This window comes from Lissotriton helveticus, chromosome 1_1 (genome assembly GCF_964261635.1).
Source record: "Lissotriton helveticus chromosome 1_1, aLisHel1.1, whole genome shotgun sequence".
NCBI classification, from domain to species: domain Eukaryota; kingdom Metazoa; phylum Chordata; class Amphibia; order Caudata; family Salamandridae; genus Lissotriton; species Lissotriton helveticus.
In genome coordinates this window covers 1,032,660,960-1,032,678,624 of record NC_136057.1, presented here as the reverse complement: position 1 = coordinate 1,032,678,624, position 17,665 = coordinate 1,032,660,960, and the positions used below count along the sequence as shown (strand labels likewise).

The 17,665-nt window shown below is 47.0% G+C and overlaps 1 protein-coding gene across 1 annotated transcript in view; it reads left to right on the top strand.

Annotated features, from left to right (window-relative positions):
* Positions 1-17,665, top strand: part of IRF5 (interferon regulatory factor 5) — a 149,196-nt gene that overhangs the window by 49,288 nt on the left and 82,243 nt on the right. The window contains exon 2 of the mRNA XM_078677790.1: positions 15,928-16,149. Coding sequence (XP_078533916.1) covers positions 15,952-16,149 — 198 coding nt within the window. The 5' untranslated portion in view covers positions 15,928-15,951. The remainder of the gene's footprint in view (positions 1-15,927; positions 16,150-17,665) is intronic.

Sequence of the window (17,665 nt, the reverse complement as noted above, 5' to 3'; positions counted from 1 at the left end):
AGTGACATCATGGTGGCTTTGCTGGTTTGCTGGTTTGGCGTGCTGTGCTGCGAGCGGACTGAGAGCAGCTGTGGCTGAAAACTTTTGTAAAGGTAGGTTTGCCCCAAATAATTGGTCGATTCAATTGGATCCATCAACGATCAGCACCACTATGTTCAAGAAGAAAACTGATAGAAACAGCCTGCTCTTGTATAACAGCCACCACACGAGAGCACTGAGGGAGAACTTGCCCTTCGGTCAATTTCTCCGGATACGGAGAAACTGCAGCTCAGTCCACGACTATAAACATGAAGCGAGGATTCTACAACACAAGCTCCAAGATAGGGGATACCCCACACGACTTCTGAAGACTTCATGCAAACGAGCACTCAACAACAACAGAGAGTCGCTGCTCGAAGTCCACACAAAAGATAAGGATGAGACGATTACATGTGTCACGTCCTACACCAGGCACTCGACGTTTATAAAGAAGATCGTGAAATCACACTGGGGGATCCTTAATACGGCTGGCATGGATTTGCCTTGCCCGCGCTTTGCATTCAAGAGGACAACGAGTCTAAAAGATACCCTCATCCACACTCGCCCGAAACAATCAAGCACCCGACCAGTTAACACTCTATGGGACCTTCCACCAGTCGTTGGACATTATCGTTGTGGATCTTGTGTAGTTTGCCCGCAAACAATCCAGGGCAAAACTATTGCACTACCTAGGGACTGCTGTTGGAATATCAACAGACATACCAACTGTAACAGCTCAAGGTGTATCTATGTACTCATATGCCCTTGCAAAATGCTCTACATCGGGATGACGATGCGCCCAGTTAAACAACGCATCATGGAGCATAACAGTAACGTACGATGTCAAAAGACTCGCACTAAACTATATGAGCACTGCAGAGAACGAAATCATGGAACTGAAAGTTTGCAATGGACTGTACTGGAATGCCATCCGTCTATGAATCAACAAACCCTCTTTAAAATGGAGCAAAGATGGGTACATCGTCTACATACTGATGAATATGGCCTTAATGATGCTGTGCCCTGGACTATGCTGTCCAGATAATACATTCCATGGATTTACAAGACATTCCATGGGCTGACTGTCCAATGACCAGTTTAATTCCCAATCATTACTATCTAACTCCTTACTGTTAATACTGGTCTGCCGATTCCCAACCCATTTCAAGATGGCGCCCATTGTCACGAGCCAGGTACACGTTTGGTAGTCCTTGCTTTCCATGTTTCAACGCGCTGCGTGTCCTAGCAACGCTGGGCAGACACGCCCCCTATGGTGCGCGCGCATTCCGCTTTGTTTAGCGGTGGAAACACGGACCGCTTGTACCGGCTTTCCTGCGGTCATACCGACGAGGGCGGGGTAGGTGACTAGAAGCCTGTGCCAGAGGCAAGTCAGGTAAGGCGTGTTTTCCTTACACGCAACACACCCGAGGCTTGGGATTTACGATCGTCATGATCCTATGACGCTTGCGACTCCATTTCATGGTAAGCTTGACCGCTCCTCAACATTATGACGAACGGTGATCCGCTTTCTTTTCTTTAGGTGCTAGCTAACCAGCACTGACCCCTCCAGGTCTGCCGGGGGGATCACCGACCAGGGACTGCGGGTGAGCTCCGCGCAGACGCTACCCCCTTGCACACAGTTTACCATTCACCATTGTTTGGGGGTATTCAGTACGATCGCGATTACTGAGGGTGCTATGCCCTGCTGGAAATAATTAGTGCGTTTAAGTGGTAACCCTGTTTTAGGTTAAATTTTGGATGTGCACACACACACACCTCCTTAAGCCTGCATGACACACACGTGTCACCCATTTTGGTGTGGCGCACGATATATGTTGTGATCAAACATACTGCATGCCAATTGATAACTCCCAATGGCTTTTTTGAAAGGACATAATGCAGTTTATTTTGTCCCGCATCTCTTTTCACCCTCTCTGAGTTATTAATTCACCGGGGCTGTGACCCCCTTCAATACTCAATCACTTGCATGCCATGATTTCATGCAATAATGTCTGTAGTAACAAACAAACTATTGACTGTACCCCTTTTTTTGTTTCTTTCTCTAGTCCCAGGGAGGGTTTCAATGAAGGGTTGATCCTGCGACACAAGTCAGGTCGTATACCCGGTTCCTTAATTATTGAGGAATCCTATAGCAATTTTATGAGCACTTTTGGTCCTGATGAATTGCCCTTTTGGGCATGAAACATGTCGACCACACTTGGACTGAGGGTTGAATGAGGCTTGATTACCCTAATCGTCACGCCTTAGTACCCCTCACCTTTTCACACATTTTAATGAGGCAGTGAGCCATGTTATTAAAAGTTCCCCTATTGGACTCTACTGACCTGTTTTAACCTCACTCACGCTCACTATTGCACTTCTTAGGTCCCTCACACACATGCACCCGTTGGCAAAAGGAATAAAAGATCTCCGCGAAAGTGCAGCACCCTGTGCTGCCCGACGGGCATTGCACCGCCAGCCTGCCGTTGGAGCAGGGTGCCAATGATGATACTGGACATTCATCGGGTGGGATGACAACAGCCATTCAACCTTTGGTATGTGTGAGGCACCCTAAATTCCGAAAAGGGATTACTTCATTCCCTGTTTTGTCACACCCTGTAAGAGAGAGGTTCTATTGAGTTACTTTAGTTAATCACGTTGGGGAACCTTGTACTATCAATTGTTGTTTTTCTTGCCCCAAATAATGACAGGACGCAGCTCTGTGTATCGAGGGTTTTATTCTAGGTATATTTCTCGGAGAGCGCTGAACCGGTAACTCTGGACTCAAGCACTCGCGCTTCTCGAATACTGGATGCACGCGCATCCCATCAAAATGGCGGGGGCCACGTTGCGTCATGACGCAACGTGGATCAGCTAGAGCGCTGACATTACATATCTCCCCTTTTTTCTACCAATGAAACAAATGAAAACTTACAGTCCTTCGCTCATATCATAGTCCTGGAACCTGGATGGTCTCACCACTGCTCTCCCCCTTCGGGTGTACCTTACCGGGGTGGCTGTAGCGTCTCTCTCCTGAGTCTCTTCACTACTTTCTCCACGGCTTAGTTCAGCTGGGCTCCCCGTCGATCTCCTTACACTCCTCTCCAATTCCAGTCTGGGGGTAGCTCTACTCTCCTGCTCCGCATTCAAGTCTCCATCTTCCACGTCCACCTCCAAGTTGGAGAGTTCAGTTCCTTCAGTGGGCTCCACTGCCCCTTCCAGCTCCTGCTCACCATGATTCCACTGTAGTACTTTATTGCATCTCGCCATGCGGTCTTGAGACCATACATTGCCATCGCTTAACAAGGCAACTCTGTCATACACCTCCTTGACCTGGAGGGGTTTACTGTATTTGCTGTCCCCCTTCCTTTGCATTACCGCCAACTTGACTCTTACACATTCGCCTTCCTCTAATCCAGTGTCTTTCACATTCCTTCGTGAGTTATAATACTTGGCTTAGACAGCTTGTGCTCTCTCCAAGTTCGCTTGAACCACTGCCGGGGACCATTTGCTGGTTACTGTTTTCTCTTTCCACATTCTGTTGTCCTTCGTGAAGGGATCTCGGCCTCTCAGAATTTGAAAGGGGCTATACCCTGTTCCTGTGGGAGTGATTCTGTACGCCCGTATCATTTGACATATTTCTTTCTCCCAGTCCTTGTCACTCGTTATCGCCGCTTGCACAGACCCCATCACCACCCGGTTAAATCGTTCTACTAGTCTGTTACCTGCCGGGTGATATATGGAGGTGTGTTTGGAGAGGATGCCATTCCTCTCCATGAATTTAGTCCATTTTTCTGAGATGAACTGAGGGCCGTTATCACTCAGTATGGATTTGAGAATGCCTTCTCTCACGAACGTGTCATTCAAAAACCTTAGGATTATCTTTGTGTCCATTACATCTTCCACTTTCACTTCTGGCCACTTGGAGTACCTGTCTATGAGGACGCACACGTACTTCTGGGTTCCTTGTCCATCCAAGATTGGGCCCAAGATGTCAATAGACAACTCTTCACACGGATTTCTCGGGGAATCAAATTTACCCAGCACCGGTCTCAAAGACTTGAGTGTTTTGTCCGCTCCTTGGCACTGGGTGCACTCTCTGACGGATCGTTCAACTTGCAGATCCATGCCTGGCCACCAGTATCCCTGTTTTGTCCGTAGTTTTGTTTTTCCGATCCCCAGGTGTCCTTCGTGGAGTATCGCCAGTAGCCTTGGAATTATTCCTGCTGGGGGGATGACCTTGTCCCCCCTGTATACGAACACTCCCTAATCGTCCACTGACAGTTCCTCCCTGACTTCGTAATACTTCCGTAGATTCTCGCTAAGGTGTTTCTTATCTGGCCAGCCATTCACTATGCGCTCCTTCACCTCCTGTACAACCTGATCCTCCTTATAGGCTTCATCCCACTCTTGGTTGCTAATGACCCTCTCCTGGTCATCCATTAAGGCTACCATTTCCTCCCCACCTTCTTTGTCTTCTTCTTCCGTTTCCATGGCTGCTGCCCTACTCAGGTAATCTGCCACTTTATTCCGACTGCCCGGGATATATTCCATGTCATATCTGTATTCCAACAGCTTCAAAGTCATTTTAGAAATTCTGGGTGTGGCGCTGGCATGCCCACTGGAGGTGAGTACCTTCACCAACGGTTTATGATTAGTCTTCAACAGGAATTGTCGGAACCTTGTCATTGCCCACACCACAGCCAGCATCTCCTTTTCTATGACGCTGAATTTCTTCTCCGTGTCACTCAGTGTGCGAGATGCAAAGCTCAATGTCTCCACCACTCCTTGTCCTCTGTCCTGCATCAACACGCACCTAGTCCCTTGTCACTGGCGTCTGTTGTGAGCACAGTTCTACCTAGGGGATCGTAGCCTTCAGCGGTACGGCACCTACCACGTCCATCTTTATGCTTTCAAACTCCCTTTGTGCTTCTTCCGTCCAACAGAACATTGTCTTTTCTCTCGTTAATTGTCTCATGTGGTGGGTCTTTGTTGCGAAATGTTGAACAAATTTACTATAGTATTCTGCCATGCCTAAAAAGGACCTGACATCTTCCTTGCTGGTGGGGGGTGGTGCGTCACAAATCGCCTTCACGTTCTCAGACTTGGGCGTGATTCCTTGCACTCCAATTTCGTGTCCTAGGTAGGTCACAGACTCCATGCCTAGGCGGCACTTTTCCCACTCTGCAGTTAGGCCTTTTTCCTCCAGTACCTTCAGTACCTTGGTGAGTTTTGCGTCGTGGTCTATCCTGTCTCGCCCCATCACTAGGATATCATCCTGAAAGTACTGGATGCCGTCCATATTCTTGAACAACTGGTGCATCAGTTTTTGAAACACCGCTGCTGCTGATGCCAGTCCAAACGGCATACGGCAGAATTGGTAGCATCCGAAGGGAGTGATGAATGACGTCAGCCTCCTACTCTCCGGGTGTAACGCGATCTGGTGGTATGCTGAGGTTAAGTCAATGGTGGAGTACCACTTTATTCCTCTTGTTGTGGCTAACATTTCTTCAATCCTTGGCAAGGGGAACTTCTCCACTACGATGTTTTTGTTTCGTTCACGCAGGTCTACACATAGCCTGATCTTCCCGCTGGGTTTCATCACCACCACTAATGGTGCCAGCCATTCGGCACACGTGATTGGTTCGGTTATGCCCTTTTTCTCCAGCTCCTGCAGTTCTACCTGCACCGCATCTCTCACAGCGAGGGGCACATTCCTCACCTTGTGGGACACTGGTTCCGCTCCTGCTTTGAGTACAATCTTGTGCGCAAACTTCTCTAGTTTCCCCACTTTGCCTCCAAACACCTTAGGGTACTCCTTCCATCTGTCCAAGTCTGGCCATCCATCCGGTTCGGTGAGTAGGATCTGAACCTTTCCTCCCGGGTCCAGTTTGATTCCCAGGTCACCCTGATCCAACCACCCCAACACCGATGGTCCCTTTTCTGAGACGTACAATTTGCAGTAGGCACTGCGTCTTCTAAATTCGAACTTTAAGGGCCTGAACCCCACCATGGGTATGTGGTCTCCGTTGTATGTGACGGGCCTAATATCCAGCCTCTCTAGCTCTGGGCCCACGTGTGGTTTAACTGTCTCGTTCCACACCGCCCTCTGGACTATTGTGTAGGGCGAACCCGTATCTGCCACAATGCTTATCGGCACTCCACCGATCGTCCTGTCCAGCACCGGCTTGCTCGATCTCTTGGTATCCACACATAGCACTTGATCGTAGATGCAAAGTACCGTGTCCTTCTCCTCGTGGCTGCTCCCCTCTGGGTCTTCTTGCCCTTGGTCCACATATATTACCACATTCCTGGCTGACTTCCTACGGCACACCTTCTCGTAATGCCCTACAATCCCGCAGAACATACATTTGGCGCGAAACGCCGGACACTTCCTGTCGTAGGCCTTGTGTGCCGTGCTTCCACATCGGTAGCAGGACTTCTTACTGCCTCCCATTTGTCTTCCCGGTGGGCCTGGATTTCCTTGCCACCTGTTCGGTCCTTTCTGTGGAGTTCCCTTGTTCCTGTTGTCTCTACGGGACTCGTCCTCTTCTATTCTATTCACCATAGGTCTGGCCAACGTCTCCTTCTTCGCTGCCTCCGCACATCGTCGTGCCAACTCAGCTTTCTGTACCGTTGCCATGACTTCCTTCAGCGTGGCATCCCCACTTGACCATAATTTCTCTTGCACGGCCTTGCTTGTGGTGTGCATCACAATTTGGTCTTTGATGAATTCGTCTTGGAATGCATCGTATCTGCACGTGGATGCTAGTTTCCTTAATGCCGCCACATACTCTTCAACAGACTCCCCCCACTTCTTGTTTTCTCTGTTGAAAATTGTATCGATCAATTGAGACACATACTGCTGGTCTGTAGTGCTCATTTAATTCTTCCATTGCGTGGGCGTAGACGTCGTCGTCAGTAGTTGCTCGTTGTTTGGGTACTAGGTTTTTGAACACTCTGAGCCCCTCCAGGCCCAGATTGTGTAGCAGTATCCGTTTCTTCCTTTTACTTGTAAATTTCTCCTTGTTTTCATCCTCTAGTACTTCAATGAAGTTGTCGATGTAATCTCTCCAGTCTTCCCACCTCATAAGGGGTTCTCCTGGCTTGAGCAGGAATGGAACGGGCGCTGTCGCTGAGGACGCCTGTGCGCACATGGTTTCGCGCTTGTTTGGTGGCGAGGCCCCACTTTGCCCCTTGGGGCTGCCTGGTGCGCCGTCTCCCTCCTGCTCCTTATGTTGAAGCTGGGGACTCTTTGTCTCTTCCCCTTCGCTCTTCCCTGAAGTCGCCAGTGCTCCTGCTCCTGGGTCGTATTGTTGTCGTGGGGGGCTTTAAAGTCCTACCCCACTACGTTCCCTTCATGACCTTCTCTGTGCTCTCTCTGGCTCCCAATGTGGGCGCTGTGGACTCTGCCGCGCTCTCCGATGTCTCCCTCTTCTGACTTCACTGTGGCCTTCTAGCCCCTTCCGACGGGCTGCTGCTTGCACCTGCTGGGTTCGGTGGTCGGTGCTTCTGGTTTTTTTTTTTGTTTTTTTTTTCTTTTCAGTCCGACCTCGTCGCCATTGTAAAGGTAGGTTTGCTCCAAATAATGACAGGACGCAGCTCTGTGTATCGAGGTTTTTATTCTAGGTATATTTCTCGGAGAGCGCCGAGCCGGTAACTCTGGACTCAAGCACTCGCGCTTCTCGAATACTGGATGCGCGCGCATCCCATCAAAATGGCGGGGGCCACGTTGCGTCATGACACAATGTTTATCAGCTAGAGCGCTGACATTACAACTTTTATCGGGCTTCCTAAACCTATTGATGCTTCTGCGAAACGGCTGCTGTTTCGGCTGCCGCCCGGTACTGCTCGGTACTGCCCGGTGTGCTTTAAGGGCAGGAATCTGGGATTTTCGACAATGGGGACCGTGGAGTATGGTGCTGGGTCTGGCCCCAAATATCTTTCACAGCTGACTGCTGAGCTCTACATGGAGCGTGGAGGCTCCGCCCGCCCATTGCCTTTCTCCTCTTACGGCAGCTGCACAGTGGCGCCTTCGAGACTTGTGTCCTGAAGAGGGTTGGGGGCAGCAAATTTTTAAAAAGCGCGGAGGAATGGAAGGCTAAAAGTGTTCCAAGTCTGATGAAGGTAGGAGGGTGGGGTTTCCGGTGAGCATTTTTCGGTGAGCCTGATATTTTGCTGAGACACAATCCATTTTAAGAGGCATAAGAGATACAAAGTGACATAAGAAACTGTGCTCAAAGCCGCAGACTTTTGCGGGGGCATTTGCTCACTGGTGGGGGACGAACTACTACGCCCAGGAGCCTCTGAAACACCCTCACCTGTGCCTCCTTTGCTCCGCCTCCCTGCATTACATACCGGCCAAGGGTGGGCCCATTTGAGCCCGTTAGAGACTGGTAGAGGCTGGGCTGGGGCCCCCCTCTAAGCCCCTGGACATTGTAAAAGGTAACATTCTCGTTAGTTGTAATCTGTAGCCTTGCTGACTATTACTTCTTTTCGCGATATGTCACTGCGCAATGGAACAGGAAGGAAAGGAGCGGGAGCAGGGTATGTCGCAGTGACCCTTGATCAATTTATTACGAGGACTTCCTCAGTTCTGGCACAGGAGATAGCACTAACGGAACGCCGCCTCTCGATGGATCCAGTATTTTCGAAAAGATCATCTCTGGGGGGCATCCAGAACGCGTGCACTCCAGATAAACAAGGCCAGATCCACACGGCAATTGTTCTGCAGGAAGAGACTATAAGTACACAGACTAACCCAGCTCTCTTAACACCACGGGGACCAGGGCCCAATTCACTCACTAACGCAGATTCAGGGGGGGTACAACTCCTGAGGAGCCCCGCTCACTAACTGAGCGTTTGAGGGGGGTGACTGTAAAAGGAAGCGAGGAGCAGCCCGAGCTGGAACTCAACTGTAAGGGAAGAAGGCTAAGAACTGTGCGCAACGCACTTCGATGGAGATCGTCATCGATGAACCCTCAATTGCCAATACTTCTCAAGGAGCACAGTTAGGGGGGGAACTGCCCCAAACAGGGCTGACCCAGGGTCTGTCTGTAGTGGGCACTTTGCAGACTGAGGAATCATTCTGGAGGAAGATGGAGGTCCTCTTAATAACTCATTTGGAGCCCCTTGGGGACAGACTCAAAGCAATTGAACAGAGACTGGGGAAGGCAGAGAGAGTGATAATGTGCACCGTGGGCAGCATTGATGACAAGATAGAGAGGGGTAATCATTCGAAGAATATAGGAAGGGAGGGTGAAAGGGAGGGTACAACTGATCTAAACTCGACAACAATACCCATGACAGATATCGCTGTGCAATCACCGGTGAGAGATAAATCAGGGGGGGAAATGGAAGGTAAGGAAATGACTGATCCCGACAGATTACAGGGGATACCAGGTAATGAGGAGACGAAAAGAAATATTGCAAAGAAATTGCATCCCCATTAAGATCTACCCCCAGACTGTGCACCATATGTCGCGGTCCTGATAGGGGTCCATGAGTTAAAAGTGGATGTAGAGGAATCGTATGACCAACTGAAAAACAAAACAATACTTTGGCTAAATTGCAATAGACCTTTGCCCCAAGAGGCCCACTGTAAGATTCTCTTCGTAAGGAGAGTGAGTTGGGTGGGAAACAGGCAGAAAAACAAATCAGGGGATTGTATTGTTGTGAACCTCCAAGAAACTAAAGTGGCACAGTATATTACTCACGGTCCCCAGATATGCACGCGATCACATATACAGGCACAAGATCGAAGTTATTTTTACATGCCTGAAAACAATGGGCCTAGTGGAGGGCAATGGAAAGACCACAAGGATTGGACGGTGCACCCAAATAGAGGGTGGGGGAGGACCCACAAAGAGAGGAGTGAGCACCAGGGTAATGAAGCTCAGGGAGCATATACACACGAGAGACAGGCACTGGCAGCCCAAATGAGGGAAGGGTATGCTCTCCCGTTCAATAAATATGCACCATTGGGCTGGGGTAGACACCTCAGTGAAGTAGATTGACAACCCAAGGATAAGATAGGCAAGGAAAGGGAGCCACAGCTAAGAACACAAGCAGGGGAGGCCCTAAAGGGAGTACCCGTAAATGTGAACCAATTGGCCCCATGCAACTCACAGCAAAATAGACCTACAGACACCCAAACAGCCAGTGAACCCATTATGACCTCTGGATCGCCCACCAGTGTACACTGGAGCACCCTCAAATTAGTTACCTGGAACGTGGCGGGTTTATCAGGCAAATTCCAAAACACTGAGTGGTTGGAATATATCAACAGATTTAGTATAATTTGTGTCCAGGAAACCTGGGAAGTGGATCCGACCAACTTCAATTTAGTCGGGTTTAAATCTTTTGCGGTCCCAGTGGGTAGATCCACGGCAGGTAGAGCAAAGGGTGGTCTCCTAATACGGGTTCACTTGAGTTTGGTTGGGGCCTGGAAGGATCTAAAGTGGAAATCGGACTGTATGTTAGCTGTACAGTTTAAAAGTAAGGATCTCATTCTCACTCTAGTCAATTTCTATAATGCGGGAGGAAGTAGAGTGGGAGAGCTGGAGGAAAGATTAGGGCTACAGAGAGCAAGATCAGGGTGCTACGGCCCCACTGATTTTAATAGTAGGGGACTTTAATTGTCATTTGTGTCCGAAATTGATACTAAAGAGTGGACATCTTGTAATGTAGAAGATGGAGCCCACTTTGATCACACGGTGGAAGGAAGGGAACTAAGTAGGGTGCTGAAAAACTATAATATGGAACATACAATGGACCTGTTATCTATTAAACCTAGTAAGCAGATTAACCCTACTTTTAAAGGAAGAGGACATAGCTCATATATTGATTTCATACTTGTATCGTACCTTCTAAAACAGCGAATTTTGGGGTTTTCTATTGATTTCAGTGGTTTCAGTGATCATAACCCACTTACAGTGACGGCGGCAGTGTCAAGTGTTAGTAAGGTAACCAGGAGAAGGGCAGAGGGTATTAGGGAGATGGTTACGGACCAAGGTCGGCGTCTTAAATGGTCCAAACTCAATGGGGATAGTTTTTATAAATCACTTTTGGAAGAGGGGAAACTGCACTTAGAGGTGTGCTTAAACCTAGAGGTTAATGGGCCCCCGTTCGTCGAGGCATTCGAAGAGATAGGGCGGCTAGTAGATAGCCTAATGCATACGACAGGGCGGGGTAAGAAGAAGATTTAGCCCAAATGGTTTGATAGAGGGTGTTCCCTAGCCCAAAAGAAACTAAGAGCTGCCCTCAAACATAAGCCAAGAGACAATCAAAGGGTTATGCACTGTAGATTAACCTATAAACAGTCAGTAAGGCGCCAGAAGAATGCGCTTCAAACCCAAACGTGGGAAAATCTTAGAGGAGCAGCAGAAAGGAGAGATCTTTCCACTTTTTGGTCGATTGTTAATAGACCCTGCTTTCAAGACGGAAATATCCCACAGATAGCGTCTAATGTGCTCCCTGAACAGTGGGTGGAACACTTTGGAGGACTATATAATAGGGGGTCCACCGAGGCTGAGGAGCAAGAGGCGAACGGGGGGGTGGGATAGAGGGGCTAGAATTTACCCTAGAGGAGATTGTGGGGGGCATCGAGGGCCTGACACGGAATAAGGCCCCAGGCCCGGATGTGATGCCGCCAGACCTCCTCTTGAGTAATGTGGAACTGTGGGGTCCAGTATTAACAAGAGTGATAAATGTGGCTATAGTTTCTGGTCAACGGCCACAATAGTGCCCATTTTTAAAAAGGGGAATAGGAATAGCCCCATCTCTTTGATAGATGTAACAGCTAAAGTGTTGGGCAGGGTTGTCCTGAATCGCCTGATGAGCTGGGAGGAGGAACATCACATTCTCACTGCTGTCCAGTATGGTTTTCGAGCCTGCAGATCCACGTCCGACCAATGCTTAAACTTATATCTATTGGTGACAAAATATACAGTAGCCAATAAGGAAAACGTTTATTTAGCCTTTATGGATCTGGCAGCAACCTTTGAATGTGTGAATAGGGAAAAGCTGTGGGTCATAATGTCCAATTTAGGGGTAGACGCTGGCTTATTAAGATCTTAAGAGCCCTCCACTGGAATAAATCTGCAAAAGTGAGGTATAATCTGGAAGGAGGGAACACCGAGTCCTTCAAGTGCACTAGCGGGGTTAGGCAGGGGTGCATCTTGGCCCCCTTCCTGTTCTCTTTATATATTAATGGCCTCGAACATTTATTAACCGGACTAAAAGTGGACTCACCCAGAATAGGAAGCAGACCAATTTCTGTCTTGCTTTATGCAGGCGATGCGGTCCTGTTGGCACGTACCCCACTTGGACTGCAGCGTCTGATAGACAGGTTCGTAGATTTTATGAATAGCTTAGATTTATCTGCCAACCTGACCAAATCGTACCTTATGGAGGTGGGGCCCAAAAATCTGGGAAATTTTTTTAATTATAAAATAGGAAGAGTGAGTTTAGCGAAGGTATCCACCTTTTCATACCTGGGAACTTTATTTTATAGGGGCTTAAATTTTAAATTTTTGATTGAGGAACATTGTAACAAGTTAGTATCAAGCTCCGGGGCAATAATGAATTTTGGTTGCAGATTGCGGCGATGGTCACTTGAGCAGATGCTGACTCTATACAACTCCATTTGTTACGCAAAAGTGGCATACGGGGCAGAATTGTGGGGGATGATGGAGGTATCGAAATTGCAAATAGAGGAAAATAAATACCTGAGAAGGCTCCTCCAAGCCCCACAGTGTGTATCCTCTCATATTCTACACGAAGAACTGGGCTGTGAGTACCTAGGGGATAGGGTGGGGAGCAGTCCCCTCGTTGCATGGCTAAAGATTTGGGTCAACCCAGAGGCCAGTCTGACAAGACAGATAATTACTGACTGCCTGGGGAGGGAGAAGGGAATGTCTATTCCATGGCTCAAGTACATGAAGCACGGTTTGGAAAGCATCGGGTGTGAGGATCTTTTTCTGACGCCATCCTGCATAACAAAGCGGGATCAGGTCAGAGTAAAGGAGATGCTTCTCAAACATAAAGCCACAGCACGAGAAGTTAAAGACAGAAGTAAACAGTCAGTTAAGGCACATGCTGTAGTGAGGTCCTGTAGATGTCTGGAGCCTTACCTCGCCCTGATACATAACGCCCAGGACAGATTTTTATTTACACGTTTTAGGCTCAACCTTTTACATCATCTATTTGCTGAGCCGGCGGGTTTTACCAACTTAGTTGAGTGAAAGGGTCCCTGCGGCTGCGATCATCGATCTCTGCAGGACACCCTTCATTTTGTATTAATATGCCCATTTTATTTAATGCCCAGGGGTCGCTTTTTAATACAGTTGTTCAAAAAGGCCAATCTTAGACGTGTGAATGAAGCTCTCGTATTTTTACAAATGGCCCGAGATCCCCTGACTTTATACTGTGTGACAAATTTTTTAAGAACATCAGTGAAACTAAGAGACACCAGAGGAATTTGTTGAGCAAACATTATCACAATTATGATAGAAAGGTGGAGGGGAGAACGTTTGTTCCATATATGATTTGTGTATAATAGTGCTGTATCTCTTCTGAAGTTCTCTTTTAACTATACATGTTTGTATTTTTTATATACTGTACTTTTATGGTGTTAATGAAAAATGCAGAATAAAGAATGTAATGATGATGATGACATCAGATATTAAGACCTCACACACATGATTATCAGCTATATTATGATTACATCAGTGCATTATGATATTTAACAAATGAGATTTGGCATTGGGGTCGTGCCAAAAAAGTGGCGCAATCCTGACGCAAAATCTGGGCCTCAACTAATACACTTATTTTTTTAAACCCTGCCACAAAGATATTGGCAAAAAGTAGAAGCATGGTAATAGATCTGTTATGCTTAATTGGTTTCAAAGTCTACATTTTAAAATATTTAGTTGGGTTAAGGCATCTGCTGTGAAGGTGCCCAGTAAATCTCAGGGAATAGTAATAATGGTGAGATAACTCTGGTGGTTAATGAACTTGTTGGAGAGATATGTGTTTTGTGAAGTCCAAGATTTGAATTAAAGCAGTAGAGAAGTTAAATGTGTCTCCTGCAAAGCAAATCATCTAACATGCAGATGACAGATTTTTATTTTATGTAGATAGTAAAGTGGGCTACTACTTTTGACACAGAGATCCTTTTGTTACCTGCCGTTCATAATTTGTAATCCGTCTAAAAGACCACAGTGAGGTATGAAGGACATGGGACTCCTACACCATGTAACCCTCCCTGTCTACTGCAACTCATCTTGTACATTGATTTATTCATGTACATGATTTATTGTCAATGTATAATGTGTATGTTACGTAAAGAGCTCTGACACCCTGCACTGGGTTGCATAGCACTATAAAAGAAATTAAATAGTGCTATTGAAATTTTTATTTGTGTAAATACTGAGACGGACCAACACATCTGACATTCTTACAGTGCATGCATCTCATATACAGGGACTGAACAAAGGCAAAAGCACGCCTCTCTTACGTACATGTGAAGAGATAAGCTGTGTGCTTTTGTTTCCCCTCCATTGCATTTACATTGAGGTTCCAGGCCACCTCCAATCAGAGTATTCACCAAAAGGAGGCCTGATGGCCCCTTAACTTGAGCCCAGCTGGAGGTGAACAAAAAAAAAACCCTTACCGTCTGCATGTTGCTGCTGGGAATCAGAAGTAGACAATGTGCAGTCGCACCTGAATGTGTCCCGGTGTCTGAAAATTACACCAGGACACGTTCAGCATATTTCTGTGGAGCCCAACTTCTTGGCAGGGGGGAAAGCGTCCACCCTGTGAAAAGAGTGGTTGGACGCCGTGTACCTCTGACTTGTGCCCTGGAGACTAGCCTTGAAATCGGTAAATTCCCGCCTGAATCGGGAGGGTTAGCCTGTATGTCATTGCATTTAAATAATTCGAGCCCAAACCACTCTGCTAAGCTCTACTATTGCCCTTTGTTTTACCATGAAACATCAACAAATTCTAAACACTCTAATTGCAGACAGAACTCATTACTAGCTGTACCTTCCAGGCAGCAGCATAAAAGTCTCTCACTTTTACAGATAACATGTGTCTTCAGCAATGCAAAACGTTTTAACTAAAACTCCAACTTCTGAAACTCATAAGGAAAACTGTATCTCTTTCTTTTACTACGGATAAGCTAACAGTGTTGACCAGTATTTCACTTACTCTTTTCAATAAACATGTCCATGGTTGAAGAAACATGGTTTTAAAGCTTACTGTGTTAGTATAAGCATGTCTTATGAAAAATACATAAGGGGTATCCTGTAATACAGGACTGTATTGCCACCTCACGGTTCTGGTGATATCGGAAACCAAGAAGCTAAAGGCCAGGTTGTTTGTGGATGTCCCCAGTAACCCGAGGTGGTACTATAGAACCATATTGGCCTAGTAGTTGGTACATATCTCCAGAACCTAAAATGGTAAAAGAGGACCATATTACACATTATCAGTTACATATGTTTTATATTACATGCTTAGGCCTCGGGGTTGGTCACAAAGGACTGGCCCTCCTGTGCACAGAAAAAAGCTCGGAGGAGTTGTGATTGTGCACAAGAAAGGTTGGGCGTAGGGCCAGACCAAAGGCTTCACCTCTTGTGAGTCATGGTCCCTACCCACACCCGAACAATGGCTATAAACAGTTCATTACATTCCTCACACACACATGCTACTTACACATGTACATATATTTCTTTAAAGCAATGTAAAATGGACACACTCCTAAATACACACACACATGCATATGTACATATTTCTAATAATGAAGTGTAGTTTATATAATACAAAAATGCATACTGTAAAATGCATACGTACATCCCTTTTTACTAGCATACTTGTACTCACTTCACCTGATTTCGTCTCTAGGTCGCTTGTGGTACAGTCTGACGTATGGATGTCAGGACACCGGCTTCAATGAACTGCCACCCACGGAGGATCCGACTGAAGCCCTGGCTCATTGCCCAGGTGGACAGCGGGCAGTACATGGGCCTACAGTGGGAGAACCAGGAACGCAAACTCTTCCGTATCCCCTGGCGCCACGCTACTCGGCACATCCCAATCCAGGATGATGAAAACACCATCTTCAAGGTGAGCTACTACGCAGGAAACGTGTAAGGCCTTCCTTCTCTCTGAGATTGTGGTGTGTTGTGTTTTTTATTCCATTATAAGAAATCTTATCTGGATTGTACAGCAAGCCGATTTCACTCAGTAATGCTCAGCTGGATTAATTTTTGGAAACATGGTACACTTCTGTGGTGCATGCCAAACGGATCAGTTATATTACAAGGAGCTCTACCCTGACTGGCACCTAATGAAGAATGGTTCATGTTTGCACTTGCATGAGTGATTCTTCTTCATGCAGGTCTCCTCGGAGGATACTACGTATATTTTGGTAACAAGAGGAATTGGAAAGAACTTATAAGTTTCATTGATGAACAAGCTACTTACCTGATAAGGCGTTGCCGAAGGTAAGTAATTTAGCCGCAGCTTCCTTACCTTTGTATTTCCCTGCTGCCAGACTGGATCCAGAAGATTTTTCTGCGAGCATTACCCATGCGCAGGGTATGTGGTGTTGGTCAGCTCCGCGTGATGTCGTTGTCATCTGCACTGTAGTGATATCCGCGTCACCTATATAGGCGCCACCTCAGTATGCTGACATCAGTTACTTTTCACGACTTTCCACGCCAGGAGCCCGAAGCCATGAAGTGCATTGACATTGGTGTGTTTTTGAAAAACTAGAGAACTAAAAAGGATCAGCCCAGACCCTAGAAACATATCTGCAGTGTGGGGAGGATGTGTGAGTCAATACTGATTTTGTGGCTAAATTATGTCTCTACCACATAAGGTTTTACTGAAAATAAGTAACTTGTTCATCTGATCAAGCCATCTAGCCACAGATTCCCTACCTTTGAATACATACCCAAGCAATACAGTTCCCGGAGGAGGGACTGCGGCAAGTTAAACCAGAAAATCCTGCAGGACAAAGCAGTCAAAGAAGTCGTCCCTGCAGACTTGACTTTCAAGACAGTAATGCTTGGTAAATGTGTGCAGGGATGCCCCGTTGCTGCCTGACAAATGTCCAGGACCAGAACTCCACATTGCAACGCAGTGGTGACAGCTTTTTCTCTGGTGGAGTGAGCCCTTAAGCCTTCAAGAGGCTGCTTTTTGGCCAGAGTGTAGCAAATTGTGAAGCAGAGGATGACCCATCACGATATAGTCCTCTGATTGCACTGCAACCTTTAGTGCAATCAAGGAAGAACATCAAAGCTCTTTTTGGGTCCAGGCAGTGGAGTTGCTCCTCTTTATTTAGAGGGATGCAAAGGAGCATATAAAGTGGACAACGTGACAGATTGCTCCACATGGAATAGCATCACCACTTTCGAGAGGAAAGAGGCCCTAGTTCGAAGCACCAATTTATCATAGAATATTATCAGGTAAGGAAGCTTGGAAGACAAAGCGTGCAATTCGCTACCCCTCCTGGTAGATCCAATGGCCGCTAAAAAGGTTGTTTTGGTGGTAAGCAACCGGAGGGGCAGTTGTGCAAAGGCTTGAATAGAGCACACATCAGGAAGGTGAGAACCAAATTAAGGTTCCACTGAGGCAT